Below are 18177 nucleotides of genomic sequence, written 5' to 3'. Positions count from 1 at the left end.
GATTGCCGGAGCCGAGAGGGAGGGAGGTAACTAGATCACTAGTGTGCTTACCAGCTGCAGGATCCTCCTGAACATGGTTGCAGATGACTTGGTAAAGCATACAGAGGTGACCAGTCTGTTTCAGTCCCCGTTCTGGCAACTGCGGCCGGTCCTCGCAGCTGCCCTGGGGCGGTTTAGAAGGCGGCACTGGTATGATAGAGGAGAGAAGCGCCGTACAAGGAAGTAGAGAACTTGATGCAAGCACGACAAAGTCACGTGATCTAAACCCGAAGAAGGGCAGTGCCTTCAGCGGAAATTGCTTGATGGAGGTCAATGCGTAGATACAGAAGAGGAACACCGCATTTAAGAACGAACTACAGTGCTAATAGCCCGATCTCACACAGTACAACATCCGTCAAATGCAGACCTCCTACTACTGGAACGGGTCCTTTTTTGGAACTCGGCTAGAACACAAATTATCATTTGGAAGAGCATCCGGAGCTACCTAAAGCACAACGGCGGCCATGTTACGACCAGGCAAACTGCATCTGCTGAGTGATGTTTGTTCTAAAACGCAGCGTGCAAGCGGTGCCTGATCCTGCTATGGTCGGCCGTGGCAGCAATCTGATGTTATCCATGCTGAATTTTCTGTACGATCTGACATCGTGTTTATTTGCGTCGTTTAGTGTATGTGAATATTTAAATAATCTTGTTTACATTATGCTGTGTAAGTGCAGGGTCGCAAATAGACCCACAATTTGGTGGAGGGCCGGTGCTGGGCTGGGTGTGTCTGTTTTGTGGGGCAGAGCCTCCATACATGTCAACATTCAGACACAGCTGGGAGGGAGATTTCCACAGGGAAATCGGGAGACAAACATTTCCTCATAGGAATGCATTGGGGATACAGCTATTTCAGGCGGGAGACAGTGAAAAATAGCCAGATTTTTCACTGACAAATCGAGAGCCAGGACAGTTTCTAGCCTATTTTGCCCCAGGCGAAATGCCAGAATAGAGCCCCATTTCTCCTCTACTATGCTAGTGTTCCCTGCACTGTTCTCATTAATCATTAAGTAATTGCAATTTAAATACTGGAAAAAAAACGTTTAGTATACAAAGCATACAACAATTAGACAAGCATTGACAATTGCAACACTTTGGGCTTTTGTGTAGGCATGGGAAATGCACTTGCCAGGCTATGTATAGTGGCATTGACAAGTGCATTGATGGTAGCATCTGCAAAATGGTACAGTACCTGGACATCTAATGTTAAATGTTAAAGGTATTTGTACCGCGCACCGTCACCAACGGAATTGGTCCGCAGGTGCTCTGGCGGATCTGTAAACGATAAGGTGGGATGGGTTAGTAAGGTGAAGAGGGAGTAGGATAGGGAGAGGAGTGGTGTTCTGTTGGCAGCTTCAGCTCCGTATACACCAGATACTGAGCTTTGGTGCAGTTATTGGATCGGTGTCAGTCCGCGTGTGCTGTTGCTCCGGCTTATGTGTTGTTGCAGTGTTGTGAAGTGTGTGTGGCTTGTGGTGCGAGAGATGGTTGTGTGAGTTTTTGAGTGAGATAAGTATGCAGAGTTTGAGGTTATATTGGTTAGTGGGTTACATGACCTTTAGCATGCTAACAATCACAGTTTTCTCTAAGTGTGGCACTTGTTGGCCTTCACAGTCTTATCTAGAAGCGGCGGAGGCCAATGTTCAGAGTTCTATCTAGGTGTGGGCGTGCTAACATTTACAATCCTATCCAGGAGCGGCGCAGGCTGGTGTTCCCAGTTCTAAGTGTGGCACATGCTAACCTTCAAGTTTCATCTGGGCACGGGCATGCTATCCTTCAATCAAAAACCTATCTAGATGCGACGCCGGCTAATGTTCCCATTCTATCCAGATGCGACGCAGGCTAATGTCCACAACTCTATCTAAGTGTGGACATGCTAATATTTACAATTCTATCTAAGTGTGGACATGCTAGTATTTACAATTCTATCTAAGTGTGAACATGCCAGTATTCACAATTCCATCTAGATGCGACGCAGGCTAATGTTCACAATTCTTTCCAACCGTGGACATGCCAATATTCACAATTCTATCTAAGTGTGGACGTGCCAGCATTCACAACTCCATCTAGATGCGACGCAGGCTAATGTTCACAATTCTATCTAAGTGTGGACATGCTAATATTTACAATTCTATCTAAGTGTGGGCATGCTAATATTTACCAATCTGTCTAAGTGTGGACATGCTAATATTCACAATTCCATCTAGATGCGACACAGGCTAATGTTCACAATTCTATCTAAGTGTGGACATGCTAATATTTACCAATCTAAGTGTGGACAGTGTCTGGCAAATGCATAATACCTATACCCAAACCAAAAACTGCTGGCTTTGTCAAATGCTTGTTTTTAACAGTACTTAAGTGAATAACAAGCAGAAGACTGCTTTGAAAAGACATAGGCAGGCAATTCGAGTGATAGGTTTGATGGTAAGGCTTGATAAAGTTATCTCAAAGAGGTTCCATGAGGAGGTGTTTTGAGTGGAGTAGGGAGAGGCAGGAACTGGGTGGGAAATGCCATAGGGTTTAGCATGGCCATGGGCAATCAATTGGTGGGTAAATAACCAAACAACACCTACAATCTGTGTGCCCCTCCTCATATGCCATTTCCCTCTATATGTACAGTAATGACATTGTTTCAGCTTATAAAGCACCACCTAATAGCCCAAACTAAAAAAGGAATTAATTTTCATTATCCCATGTTTATGTTCATTGGCGAAATGGAGGGGAATCTCCTAGATGTTGCTGCCACAAAGGAATCTATTGCTGCTGGGTCGTCTGTGTTCTAACAAGTTTGCTCTCAATTGAAACTGTAACAACCGACAATCTCTTCCGTTTGTGAACACAGCACTCCGGCTGTTCCAAATGCTGCGGCAGAAGAAAGGAAGATTGGTGTGAAATAAAGGGAAAAGGGTGGTGGGAAAAAGGAGGCAGTACCCACCTCTATTAAGTAAGGTCAGGGTGCACATATTGCCTTGACACTACTTCAAAGCCAAAAGGGGAGACCAGAGAAGTAGGCAGACTATGAGGTGAAGCAATCATATTTCCATATGATCTGAGTACCTAGACAAAGTGTAACAATGCCTGCCAAACGGTTTGAGTGCATGAGCATTTAATAAGAACATCTATATATGGTGAGGGTAACAACATCTAGGATTATAATATCTAGAAAAGTAAATGAATACTAGGCATGTGATGCCAATACCTGCCTAACGTCTGGGAAAGAGTTGCATTCCAGATGGATAGCTCATGCGTAACATGCTTATTTTGGGACTAGGGCAATGCAATGCGACATGTTTAAAGCCCTGGTTGCACTGAGTAGGCCCTTCTTTCGGATGGTGTTGAATTGAGCACCATCAGTGGGTAATAACACTGATTAATACAGAGCTTAGAAGTGGCCCATCCTCATGATCTCTATAAAAATCACCAAATAATAATTATATTATGCAAGTACAATGCCAACATATTGAAATGACAAATACATTGCCAGCATTTGCCATTAGACAACAGCAACTAGCACAATTTAATAAATTGTACTAGTTGCTGTTGTCTATTGGCAAAAGCTGGCAGTTTTTGTGTGTACCCGGCAACAACGCATGTTCCTTACTGTATTATGACAATACTTGTAATGGGCTGTATGTTAACATATCCTGGCAAATCCTAGCATATGATAGTAACTTGGACAAGTGATTGTAACACTAGGAAAATCGCGAATGTACACGTGCATGTGATCTCAATGCCTACAATAGCAAGAAAGAAAATCTTTTAACTACACACGTCAAAACTGTCGACTTTGTCGTTAGTTGATGCTACAGTAATTGTCTTCTGCTTTTGCACATACATTTTTTCCATGGTAAATAAAAAGCAAACAAATGCACCACCATCGAACAAAGGAAGTCATCTCCTTAAGCGCATTCCCCTCAGCATTCAAACTTAAATTTCTCCAAATCCTGGCCCCTATCAACAAAATTCAAAAAGCTGCCATTAGCTCTCATAGAATGAACTGGCAAATTGTATTAGGATTACATTCTTACAAGAAAAATGAATAGCATCCAATCCTTACCCAACAAACCCAACTAACAAGCTCAACCCCCCAGTGCGGTCCCCTTATATTCCCTCAAGATGCTCAACACCATATCATCGATGTGCCCTATGTTGGCCTTCCAGCATGTTGCGCCCGTTTCCCACAAACAATTAAATCAATTGTATTATTACAATAGTCCATATTCACATTCCAGGATTTTGGAAAATCACAGCATAATCAACTCCTGGGCAAGGTGATGGATTGTCAGAATATCCAGTTTCATCCTATTCAGGCAAGGGGTGTAGTTCCTCCACTCCAGGAGGAACTGTCCTGTCCCCTATGTGTGGTTCACTATTCTTGTCAGCTGAAACCAGTGTATTCCACAAATGTGGAGTAGGTGTCCTTCACCTAGTCATGCCAAAAAGTCCACGCTCAGCATATTCCCAGGAGAAGCATTCTCAGTCTAAAAAGTCTATCACAAGCATTGTCACACGCCAGTAGCCCAGCGGAAACCCTCAACAATGTCCCCTGTGATTTAAAGAAAAATAATACATGCGAGGGAGAAGTATATATAGGCATGACAAGAGCATCTGGAAGCCTCATTCTACTTCATGATAATTTCTAAGCTGGGGGTTCGTACATTTACAGACCTTACTTTTGCACTTCTTACGCAACTAACCTAACACTGTATTTGAAAATCAATATTATAATAATATTTTCCCATTTTCTTACTGAAAGGTGTTTTCTCAAAGGACCATCAACTTTCAGCCTTTATTTCTACTTCTGTGTTTCACTAAAGCATAACCTTTATTAACAAGTACGTTAACTTGTCATCAAGGATTTTAACTCATGTTGTAATGCATGTGCTTACCTATGCACTTCCAAGAGATCAAAGGAAGCAAACATTTTAGGGGTTCAGTCAAGAGCACCCTTCGGCAGGGCACTGTGTTGATAATCACTGATCCTTTTCTATTACAACAGCTGCAGCAACAGGAGACAATGTTTTGCCATAAATAAAAAAGAACTTGATGCATTAAGTGGTAGTAATGTAAGCTTGATTAGACACTGCTTTACTAACTGCACATGCAATATCTACCGGACTGCATAGAGTGGCCGTACGATGTGCCTTTAGAGTGACGTCATCTGCTCATTAAACACTACTTAACTGCAGAGTCTTCTGAATATCTGTAATCTTCTTAATCTCTTTGTGCTAAACTCTCTACATTCTCGAACCTTCTGGGTATTAACGAAGGCCATATATTCAAAAAATCCCCATCAATACTCACTGACTTCCTTTCTATAGCTGGCCAAAACACATTAAACTCTCTAATTTCAGTGTCAACTATGAAATGCACACCTGTCTCTAGCATTATAACTAACTCTATGTATGTGCCCTTACCATGAAACCACCTTCTACCAGTTAAGGCCAACCCAAATGCTACCCCTTCCCAACAGACTCGATCTCCCACTAACAGCACTTGACCTAAATCAAACATAATGAGACATTGCAACTGGGGTTAAAGCTGGGGATAAAATAATTGGCAGGTTGGGCAAATTCCTAACCACAAATCAGGGGTTATTCCTGGGGCAGAAGTAAGGTAACGGGCTGAACTGTCAGGTAGTCACTGTTGTCTGTGGGTTATCCAGTCCTAATTGCAGTCTTCCCATGGACTGGGCACTATCTTTCTGGTCGAAATGAGGTGCCTCTGGCTCTTTAACTGTGAACATTTAGTCCTTCAATTCAAAGAACCAGCCACTGTACTACCAGAAGTCTTTCATGGGCCACAATGACTCCTGCACTCCTGAATAATTTCTCAGGATTCTTGGCTAGCTGTTATGTTGAACATCTTTTCACATACTGAGCAGCTCAGTGTTTAGCTAGTCTTGTACTTCTTCACACGCCATATGCTATTGAAGCTCAATTCCTGCCGACGTCGCACTCTTCATGAACTGTTGCACGGCTTCTCTGGTCAGCCTGCTGAGGGTCCTGATGACGTGTAGTTTGCAAATGTTGGCATTGCTATTAAAGAGCTTTGCCCCAGAGATAAGCCCAATGGCTTCTTCTAGGTGGTCACACCGGCCTTCTAGGTTTTATTTATATATACTCTAAGCTGCAAATGTTATATTTGCCAAATTCCACACCCGATCTGCTACTTGACTTTTCTGTCATCCCCTGTGCAGGAAGAGGCAATGTAAACAACATAGTCGCTAAAGTGGCATTCAGAACAAGGTATCGATATCTTGCTCTATCTATATCACTAAAAGTGTTGTAACTGTCATGATTCCTGCCCCTCATGTCCCCAGCCCTCCAAGATGTCAGGCTGGAGCCAGGTCACGATCACCTACATGGCCCTTAAGGGCCTCTCCATCCCTCCAAAGACCCACTTGGAGTCAGACCTGGCGCTTGTGGCACCAGACTCACTCACTCCCATAGGATAACATTGGGGATTGGACTCGTAGTTCATTGATGGGGACAAGATGGATGCCCCCACATATTTCGGTTCCCAGAACTGCATGTGCAGTCTAGTCTTTTGGGTGTGGTTCAGCCCAGAGACACCTGGGATACCCAGAGACTATTTAAGCCACGCCCAGGCTGAGAAACATGCTTTGTGTTTTCTGCACCTGCAGCGTGACACTCACTGTGTTTGGATCGGTCTCCAGTAGGCCTGCATCTTTCTTCTGCGCTCAGCTCCTGCAAGAACAAGAACACCGTTAGGAACAGCCTTACCTTGTGGCACTTCTGCCCATCATTCATTGCTTCTTCTGTTCTGCGGACATCTTCGGCGGTGTCATTCCCATCCCGGCACGCCACTTCCTAAGGAAAAGGGAAAAGAACAGAAAAAAGGCATTAGTAAGCATTCAGCAAATCTTCGCTTATTTTTAAAGACTGTACGAGCTTCAAACGCTTACCTGAATCCCAGCCGCTCTGGGGGAACTCTGTCTCCGGAACCTATCATCCTTCTGCAAGAGGGAAAAGACACTCCAGGTAAGCGTGGAAACATCTAGAGGCGCTGCACAGCACACTTACTCACCGCATTTCTTCTTCATAACCGGCATCCACGCTGAAAACATCGCAGCACCTAAAAGATACAGAAAAAGAACTCTGTTCAATACAAATACGAAAGGGTCGCATCGCGCTCTCAGTCACCTTCAGCTCTACTCATCTCAGCAGCACGTCGCCATCCCCGGACCCAGGCCATCATCTAAGGAAGGAAAGGAACGAAGTTGGAGAACTGTTTAAAAGACTCATTATACTTACCTGTCGGACTCTTGCCAGTGAAGTAACTAGGCAGCAACAAGCCCGCATCGCCCCTGCGCTGAAAGCAGGACGGAGAGCACACTTTCCAAGAAAACAAGGTGAGCTGTGGATCAAAGGGAAGGGTTGGACCCCGGGGAAGAAGGGGTTCAAGCACACAGAGACAATAGGGAGTTAAACTCTACCAATCCTGTGTTTCAGGCCCAGTCTCCAGTCGAGTAGACTCCAGGGAAGGGTTTGAGGTCGTAAGAGGTCAGAACAGGCTGAGTGACGTCTCCGTGGATACTAGGTGAGCATTACAGAACACAAAGCCTCACATCAAAATCCACCTGGGTGTCATGGAAACGTCAGAAACCGACCAGTTAGCCCACATGTTGGGGCAGCTACATTCCAAAGTACATGCAGCCAGGCAGGAGACCAACACCCGGAGGAGAGAGCTGATAGTAGCCAAAGAACGCACTGATGATTTAAGCCGGCAACTTCTCCAGTCACAAGCAGGGCATGCACCATTGCCGGGAAGCGTGCCCTCGATGCCAGCACCATCAGCCAATCCCGTTCAGATAACCCTTCCTGGGGCAGTTCCCTTGGCCCCACCCGAACGATTTACGGGGATCCCAAGAGGTTTGCAACGTTCATGAACCAGTGCCGCCCGCACTTCCTTTGTAGACCAGGGGCCTTTCCGAATGACCAATCACCTACCTGAGTCGTAGCGCCGCGGACTGATCAGTACCCTTTGTGGCCCAAGACGATCCTTTGCTGCATGACTTCAGGGGCTTTCAGCAGGAGATGGAAAAGCTGTTCGCCCCCGTCGTACTCAAGGGCAGGCATTAGACAACGAACTTCTGTCCCTACGCCAAGGGAATCAAGACCTATTAACATACATAGCCACGTTCAATGGACTCGTAGTTGAAGCAGAATGGCCAGTGGAGAAGAGAACCACGTTATTTCATCGGGGGTTGGGGGGGAGCTCAAGGATGTTCTCGCACAAGTAGTGAACCCCCCGAAAGACTGCTCAGAATTCATTGACCTTGTTGTTTAACTGGATCATAGGTTGCAGGTCTGAAGAGCATATCGAACCAGACCGGACCCTCTGTAATAAACACTGTCGAGATGAGGACACGGCACAGCGATCTGGCAGTACCTTACCTGGCTCCTTCCGGTATCAGGGCGAATTGCAGTACTGCAGGCAACGGTCTAGTGTTGCAAGCAGCGACCAACCTTTCCATGGCCACGCCCATCTACGCACGCAACGCTTATCACGAGACGGCGACGGCAGTTCAGTGCGTTGCTACTCTCCACAGAGTTCTGAGACGCTTCGTGAGTTTGAACACTAACTATTTACTATTTGTTCTTCCCCATACTTAGAATTGCCTTTTTAGCTCCTCTGTCCTGATAGGCACTTTAATCCTTGTTCTGGCTTTCGTCCCTATATGTGTTCCTAGCTTTCGGCAGAAGAATCCCTTCCTCACTTCCGAATCCCTCTGCCTGCACTTCAGGGCGGAGACGCCTCCTTTAACCACCAACGCTCACTGAGCGGGTACGTCTCTTCATATTTTTTTTTCCTCTGCTCTCTCATTGTATAGTGGGGAGAGATCTTGTACCTTCACAGGTATCTCATTCCTTGTTTTCCTTCAGGCAAAAGCTTCATCTCATCTGTCGTGATTATATACTCCGACCCACGTTTGGAGCCGAGCCTTACTCACCATTTTATTCCGAGGGTAAGATTCCTCACGAATATCTTTAGGAAGTCAGTTCAACTCCCTCTGCTACCAGGTTCATATTTTTCTGTTTTGTTCACAGTTTTCTGGTTAGTTCCTACTAACATCCCGGGTCTAAAATCGGGGGACACTCCTTTCCTCACTCAAGGCTTATCTCTGGCTAGTTTTGGGTAAGCCTCCATTTCTTCCTTCTTAAACTCCATTTCTCAGTTTATGAATGTGTTGTGGGTAAATCTTAAATTTCCCCTTATATTATTATCCAGTTCCAGTAGTCCTTACTGATTGCACGAAGATCATTTACTACATTGAGAAGTAACATCCCGATCATCTGGAACCTTCCCGGGGAGCAGCTATCTGGACGCCTCGAACCCCAGCAGCTCTTCTCGGCACAGGGTTTTTTCCCCTACGGGGGTTTTCCCTGGAGGGCTCACCCCTGGCCTGGACTTTTTCGTTCTGGCCAGTGGAGGGACTTCTAGGTATTTCCTCATTTTCGCCATAAATCGCAGGGAAAGGACTCAGGTAGGTGTTTTCTGTGTACTTTCTGGCCGTGTTAGAATATTTATGTGACAATTATTACAGTTAGCAACGCCCTGACGAAGAGAATTATTTTGTCACGGCCGGGGCGTATCTAGGGAACACCTAGAGGAAGATGGATCAGCAAATCCAGCAGCTTATAGCTGCAGTACAGGCTTTAACTTCAGAAGTTCAGACCCTTAAACAGGAAAACGCTGCGCTGTTACAGAATCAGCAGCAGGCAGCCCAACAAGCTGCCCAGCAACAGGTTGCACAACAGCAGGCAGCTCAGCAGGCTACAAGTGTGAGGATCCCTCAGTGTTCAGAGGTTCCTCCCGGGGCTCTACCAGGAGGAATGTTTGATGGAAATCCTCATCGGGTAAAAGAGTTTCTTGATGCCTGTACTATACAGTTTGCTTTCAAACATGCTTATTTTCAGAATGATAGGGACAGAGTTGGTTATATGATTTCTCAAATGTCAGGACCAGCCCTAGCGTGGGCCACCCCATTGGTAACGTCCAATAATCCAATTCTTGACTCCTATACGGCATTCTGTCACAGCATCCGAACCATGTTCGCTAGGCAGGAAATTAGGGTGGCCTCTCAGGAACACTTGCTAGACATTAAACAAGGGAACCAAGACATACTAACCTATGTCACCCGGTTTAAACAGATGGCTAGCGAGACAACCTGGTCAGACGATGCTCAGGTGACTATTTTCCGTAGAGGTCTGTCAGAGGAGCTAAAAGATGAAGTGTCCAGAGTACCTCGCCCATCATCCTTGGCAGAACTAGTGGCATTGGTTATGCAGTTAGATTACAGAATCCGAGAACGGAACAATGAAAGACGAAGAGGCAGAGTCATGCGCCCGTTTCCTTCTCAGCCCTCATCGGTCACAAACAAATCGAGTTCCGATGAACCTATGCAATTAGGAACCGCTACCCCTCGAGGTCCTTTGTCGATAGAGGAGCGTACCCGGAGAAGAACCAATAACTTGTGCATGTATTGTGGAGCACATACTCATGTGGTTCAAGATTGTCCCATCGCTCCCCCTAGAAAGTCGGGAAACGCCAGCGCCCGGCCGTAGGAGGAACCACGGTTCGGGAACCCTCTCTAGTTTTAGGTTCCTCACATAATTTACAATGTTCACTTTGTCCCGATTCTTCTCTGACTTATATGTTGGTTCTAAAAGTAACTTTAAGAATCGGTGAAAATTTCCTTCCCGAGATATCAGCATTGGTGGACAGTGGAGCCGCTGGCAATTTTATTGACGATCAATGGGCCAGACAAAGCAACATACCTCGTTCGGCTAAACCCGAGGCTATTCCTGTCGAAAGTGTGGACGGGAGTCCGTTAATTTCCGGCCCAATTTTGAGCCAGACGAATCCTTTGTCCATGTCAATATCCTCTCATCATGAAATCATAACTTTGGATATAATCCGTGCCGCCCACTATCCCATCATATTAGGGATACCTTGGTTAAGAAAACATAACCCTTTTATTAACTGGACGGCTGGATCCCTTTTCTTAGGGTCCGAGTTTTGTGTGAGGCATTGTATTGGAGATCCAGGGAAGAACAAAGAAGCTCCTACATTGCCAGTTCTAGAGAGTCCAAGGACCAAGATTGTCAGCTACATTTCAGGTTTACCGAAGGACTACCAAAATTATGCTGACGTCTTTTCTACCTCAGAATATATGCAATTACCACCTCATCGTCGCGATGATTGTGCCATTGAGTTGGTTCCAGCACAACCTCTCCCTTTTGGAAGAATGTATATTCTCTCTAACACCGAGAAAGAAGTACTACGAGAATATCTACACACTCATTTAAAGAACGGGTTGATTACTGAGTCTACATCCCCGGCGGCGGCATCATTATTCTTTATTCCAAAAAGAAATTGTTCAGAGCTCAGACCCTGTATTGACTACCGGGGCCTTAACAAGATCACCATTCCGGACAAATACCCTATGCCCCTAATTCCTGATATATTAGAAGCAGTCCAAGGGGCCAAGATATACACCAAACTGGATTTGAAAGGGGCTTATCATTTAATAAGAATTAGACAAGGGGACGAATGGAAGACTGCTTTCAGGACTCCATTTGGTCACTATCAATATCAGGTGATGCCCTTTGGTCTTTCGAACGCTCCAGCAGTCTTTCAGAGGTTCATGGACCATCTCTTCTCCGACCTTCTACTTCATTCCGTTATCGTCTATCTTGACGATATTTTGGTTTTCTCGGATAATCTTTCAGAACACAAATCTCAGGTCCAGGAAGTCCTTAGCAGACTGCACCGAAACCATTTACACTGCAATATGGAGAAATGCATGTTCCATCAATCACAGGTGACTTATCTGGGGTACATTTTGTCGGCTCAAGGTATTTCAATGGATCCAGAGAAGGTTTCAGCTGTTAAGGATTGGCCAGTACCCACAAACTGTAAGGATATCCAGAGATTTGTGGGATTTTCTAATTTCTACAGACGATTTATTCCAAATTTCTCCTCTCTTACACAACCCATGACTAATCTACTAAAGAAGGGGGTTCAATTTGTCTGGACCAAAGCTATTCAAGATTCTTTTGAGGAATTAAAGAATCGGTTTACCACCGCTCCCATTCTGAAGACTCCGAATCAAAAGCAGGGTTTCATCATCGAGACTGATGCCTCCCAACATGCTCTAGGAGCCGTCTTGCTACAACAAGATGATCAGGGCCAAGAACGACCCATCGCATATTTGTCTAAAACATTATCCCCTTCCGAATGGAATTATACTGTCTTGGAAAAGGAACTGTTGGCTATCAAAAGAGCGTTCGAAGAATGGAGGCATCTATTATTAGGGGCCGTCATTCCAGTGGAAGTTAGAACAGACCATCACAACCTGCGTATTTTACAATATGCTCAAACATGCAACAGCAGACAGGCTCGATGGGCTCACTTTTTCTCCCCTTTCCGGATCTCCTTCTCATTTATTCCTGGGAAGTACAATTTGCAAGCGGATGCTTTGTCTAGAAAGGACCCTACTCCCTCGAGCCTCTTCCGTTCAGAACCCATTTTCTCTTGCTCCACGTTGCAGGTAAACAAACCCTTCGATTTTGTATCACGTCTGGAAGAACAATCCGGGCCGGCAGTATTGAAGAAACTTTCCCTAGCCCACCAGAAAACGCTGACCAAAAAGGAAGGTTGTTATTTCCATGGTCTTCAGGTTTACGTACCAACCAAGGTACTACGGAAGGAAGTGTTGAAGTGGTGTCATGATTCCAAGACTTCGGGTCACCGAGGACGGATTACCACCCGAGAATTGATCTCCCGTTATTTCTGGTGGCCAACGATAAGAAGGGATGTTCAACAGTATGTCGATTCTTGTCCTACGTGTCTTCAGACTAAGAGTCCCCGTCAACATCCGGTAGGGACTTTAGTAAAAATGCCATTACCCACAAGACCATGGCAAATCATCTCCACTGATTTTGTGGTCGATCTACCTCCCTCAGGAGGTCATTCGGCCATTATGGTAACCATTGACTCCTTTACTAAATTGGCACACTTCGAGCCACTTAAGGGACTTCCGTCCGTAGCTCAAATGGCCCGGAAGTTTATTGACAAAATCTTTTCCCGGCATGGATTACCGGAAGTCATCATCTCTGATCGAGGGTCACAATATACATCTAAATATTGGAAGCAGATTTGTAAGATCTTAGGAATTACACGAGCTTTAAGTTCGGGGTATCATCCTCAAACCAACGGCCAGACTGAAAGGCTCAACCAGACCTTGGAAGGTTATTTAAGAAACTATATCTCAGCTGCTCACGATAATTGGTCAGAGTTATTACCTCTAGCAGAATTTGCATATAATAATTCTTATCATTCCTCACTTAAGACCTCACCATTTTTTTGTTCATATGGATTCCATCCAACCGCATTTCCCAAGACCAAACTCTCCGATGTCAAGTTTCCTGATGTTGAACAGCTGATGGGACAGATTCATGATGGTCATCTCGCTGCCTCAAAAGCCCTATCGGAGTCTCAAGAAAGAGTGAAGAAGTTCGCCGATCGCCTCCGGACCCCATCTCCGGTTATTCAAGTCGGTGACTGGGTTTGGTTGTCCTCTCGTTTTCTCCCCAGACATCTTCGGCCTTCAAAGCTTTCACCGAGATTTCTGGGTCCATTTCGTGTTGAGGCAGCAAGGGGCCCAGTCGCCTTCAAATTAAAACTCCCAAGGACCTGGTCCAGAATTCATCCGGTGTTCCATGTCTCCCAATTAAAGCCAGATCTCCGAAGTACTTTTCATCCTAATATTTCGGTACGTCCTCCCCCCTTATTAGGGTACTCAGGTTCGGAATATGAGGTATCAGGAATTTGTGACTCCAGATTTCATCATGGAAAATTACAGTATCTGGTGGATTGGAAAGGGTACTCCCCTTCAGACCGAACTTGGGAATCTGAAAAAGCAGTTCATGCCCCCAAACTTGTGCGTCTATTTCATTCAAAACATCCTAACAAACCAGGGGGCGGTACCCTTAGGAGGGGGCATACTGTAATAAACACTGTCGAGATGAGGACACGGCACAGCGATCTGGCAGTACCTTACCTGGCTCCTTCCGGTATCAGGGCGAATTGCAGTACTGCAGGCAACGGTCTAGTGTTGCAAGCAGCGACCAACCTTTCCATGGCCACGCCCATCTACGCACGCAACGCTTATCACGAGACGGCGACGGCAGTTCAGTGCGTTGCTACTCTCCACAGAGTTCTGAGACGCTTCGTGAGTTCGAACACTAACTATTTACTATTTGTTCTTCCCCATACTTAGAATTGCCTTTTTAGCTCCTCTGTCCTGATAGGCACTTTAATCCTTGTTCTGGCTTTCGTCCCTATATGTGTTCCTAGCTTTCGGCAGAAGAATCCCTTCCTCACTTCCGAATCCCTCTGCCTGCACTTCAGGGCGGAGACGCCTCCTTTAACCACCAACGCTCACTGAGCGGGTACGTCTCTTCATATTTTTTTTTCCTCTGCTCTCTCATTGTATAGTGGGGAGAGATCTTGTACCTTCACAGGTATCTCATTCCTTGTTTTCCTTCAGGCAAAAGCTTCATCTCATCTGTCGTGATTATATACTCCGACCCACGTTTGGAGCCGAGCCTTACTCACCATTTTATTCCGAGGGTAAGATTCCTCACGAATATCTTTAGGAAGTCAGTTCAACTCCCTCTGCTACCAGGTTCATATTTTTCTGTTTTGTTCACAGTTTTCTGGTTAGTTCCTACTAACATCCCGGGTCTAAAATCGGGGGACACTCCTTTCCTCACTCAAGGCTTATCTCTGGCTAGTTTTGGGTAAGCCTCCATTTCTTCCTTCTTAAACTCCATTTCTCAGTTTATGAATGTGTTGTGGGTAAATCTTAAATTTCCCCTTATATTATTATCCAGTTCCAGTAGTCCTTACTGATTGCACGAAGATCATTTACTACATTGAGAAGTAACATCCCGATCATCTGGAACCTTCCCGGGGAGCAGCTATCTGGACGCCTCGAACCCCAGCAGCTCTTCTCGGCACAGGGTTTTTTCCCCTACGGGGGTTTTCCCTGGAGGGCTCACCCCTGGCCTGGACTTTTTCGTTCTGGCCAGTGGAGGGACTTCTAGGTATTTCCTCATTTTCGCCATAAATCGCAGGGAAAGGACTCAGGTAGGTGTTTTCTGTGTACTTTCTGGCCGTGTTAGAATATTTATGTGACAATTATTACACCCTCGCCCTATGTATGTGCGTTCAAAGGACAATATTGCTCGCACAACAGAAGGTTCAGGAGAACCAATGCAAATCGGGGGGGTCAGATCCCCCTTGACTAAAGCGGAAAGGGATAAAAGGAGACAGCAGCAGTTATGTCTGTACTGTGGAAGGTCAGGTAATTTCCTTAAAGAGTGCCCTGTGAAGCCACCGAGGAGGACAGTAGGGGCCACGGGCAAGGAAGATACCATCAAGGAATCGGAAAACTCCCCAGCCCGGCAAGTGTAGGGGTCTACTTCTCGAGTGAAGAAAGTGAATTACAGACCTATCTGTGGTCTTGATCCATCACCAACAACCATCTCGGATGCACGCAGTAAGAGCGTACATTGATTGTGGAGCCGTTGGGAATTTCATCGACCAGGATCTTGCGGTAAAGATGGGGCTTCCGTTATGCCCTAAATCAACCACCAATGTCGACGGCATGGAAATAGCTCTGGTCCAGTATCCCAATGCACTGCAGCTTTAACCCTTCTGTGCCAGGATGGTCACTAAGAATCTATCGTTTTTGACCTCATTAAGGCACCACAGATCCGGTTGATTTTGGGAATGCCATGGTTGGTAGCTCACAATCCTCGAATCGATTGGCGAGCAAAAGAATTGGCCTTTTCTGAGACTTGCGCCCACACATGTTATCGCCAAGAGAAACAACCAATAGACACCAGAACCTCCACGCTTGCGACTGTGGCAATCGGCACCCTGCCAAGTGAATACCAGGACTTTCAAGATGTCTTTCAGAAAGAACAGGCTAATACCCTGCCACCGCATAGACCATACGATTGCCAAATCGACCTGATACCCGGCGCACAAATCCTTTGTGGGCGAATTTATGCACTCACAGAACCAGAAAACAAGCACCTAAAGGCCTATCTTGACCATTACCTGGCCAACGGGTTCATCCGTCCCTCCAAGTCTCCAGCAGCCAGTCCTTTATTCTTCATACCGAAAAAGGAGGGGGACTTGAGAACATGCATCGACTATCGTGCACTGAACCAGATTACCGTAAAAAACCGCTACCCCCTGCCACTGATCCCTGAATTGCTTGGTCAAGTCAAAAATGCCCAAATCTACACAAAACTAGACCTGAGGGGGGCATATCACCTTGTTCGCGTAAAACAGGGGGACGAATGGAAAACCGCTTTTTGCACCAAATACGGCTTGTACGAATATCAAGTAATGCCCTTTGGCCTTTGCAACGCGCCTGCAGCATTCCAATACTTCATGAACGTTATCCTACGCGAATTGATTGATGTCTGTGCTCTAGTGTACATCAACGATATTCTAGTATATTCCGCATCAAAGCAGGACCACGTTAAACCCGTCCGATCCGTATTGGAGAAACTCTGTCAACACCAGCTCTACGCCAAGCTCGAAAAGTGCTCATTCCACGTCTCCGAGGTGGAATTCCTGGGCTTTATTCTCACCCCGAATGGAATCCGAATGGATGTAGACAAGGTAGATGCTATCCTGAACTGGCTATCCCCAAATTCATTCAAGGGGGTTCAAAGTATGCTGGGTTTTGCAAACTTCTACCGCCGTTCATCCCAGGATTTTCGCAAATCGTGCATCCCATCACGTCATTGCTAAGGAAAAGCAACAAAAAGTTCTAGTGGACAACAGAAGACGCGGAAGCTTTCCAGGAACTCAAAGCAAGATTCACATCTGCCCCAATCTTACGCCACCCTCTCCCTGATCTCCCATACCTGGTGGAAACGGACGCCTCAAGCATGGCTATGGGAGCCGTCCTCTCACAAAAGGACCCCGAAACGGGCCAGTTACACCCTGTTGCCTTCTGGTCATGTAAATTCACACCCCCTGAACTCAATTACGCTATCACAGACAAAGAACTCCTGGCCATTAAGTCAGCCTTTAAGGCATGGCGGCACTACCTCTTGGGCGCCAGACACACAATCACCGTAATAACTGACCACCGGAACCTCCAGTACTTAAAAATGGCAAAGGCCCAATCCTCACGACAACTACGTTGGGCTCTTTTTTTGCTGAATATGACTACGTGATTACATTTCGACCAGGGGTAAAAAACGGGAAGGCCGATGCCGTTTGCCGTATGGGGGTGGAAGAGCAATGGTACCAGACCCCTGACCCAATAGCAATCATCCCGAGTGACAAGCTCCTAGGAATCACAGCAACCATAACTCAGAAAGAATTACATGAAGAAATCCAAAATCTGATGAGTCTGGAGCAATTACAAGCGTGGAGTGCACAAGGAGAACATTACGTGATAAAAGATCAGTTGCCCTACTTCAGGAATCGTTTATTCTTACCAAACCAAGAACTACGAGAACAAGTCATGTCCGGTTATCATGATTCCTTGATTGAGGGCCATCCCGGAATCGATAAAACCGTAGCCAAGGTAAAACAAAGGTATTGGTGGGCCACGTGGCGTAAAGACATTATCCAATTCATCCTATGTTGTGGAGTGTGTGCTCAAAACAAGTAATCCAAGCAGAAACCGGCTGGGCTATTAAAACCATTGGAAATCCCACCAGCACCCTGGCACACGTCCCTCGATTTTATTACTGACTTACAACCAAGTCAAGGGTTTAACACTATTCTTGTGGTCGTGGACCTATTTTCAAAAATGGCACATTTCATTCCTCTTAAGGGGCTCCCAAATGCTTCCACTCTGGCAAAGGTATTTCTTGAAAGCATTGTACGACTCCATGGGTTTCCTTCAGTTTTAGTCTCAGACCGAGGTACTCAATTTGTATCTAACCTCTGGAGAAAATGCTGCTCTATGGCCCAGATCGACATCCGGCTATCCACCAGTCACCATCCCCAAACGGATGGTCAAACTGAGAGGACAAATCAGACGCTCGAGCAGTATCTGCGTTG

At 45.8% G+C, this 18177-nt stretch overlaps 1 protein-coding gene across 2 annotated transcripts in view; it reads right to left on the bottom strand.

Annotated features, from left to right (window-relative positions):
- EEA1 (early endosome antigen 1) overlaps positions 1-510 on the bottom strand; it is a 1786886-nt gene extending 1786376 nt beyond the window's left edge. For both annotated transcript variants that reach the window (XM_069629072.1, XM_069629073.1), the window contains exon 1: positions 52-510. In XM_069629072.1, coding sequence (XP_069485173.1) covers positions 52-75 — 24 coding nt within the window. In that variant the 5' untranslated portion in view covers positions 76-510. The remainder of the gene's footprint in view (positions 1-51) is intronic.
- Positions 511-18177: the final 17667 nt, after the last annotated feature.

Source organism: Ambystoma mexicanum, chromosome 12 (genome assembly GCF_040938575.1).
Source record: "Ambystoma mexicanum isolate Mex_15411 chromosome 12, UKY_AmexF1_1, whole genome shotgun sequence".
Classification (NCBI taxonomy): domain Eukaryota; kingdom Metazoa; phylum Chordata; class Amphibia; order Caudata; family Ambystomatidae; genus Ambystoma; species Ambystoma mexicanum.
This window is presented reverse-complemented; position numbering and strand designations above follow the sequence as displayed.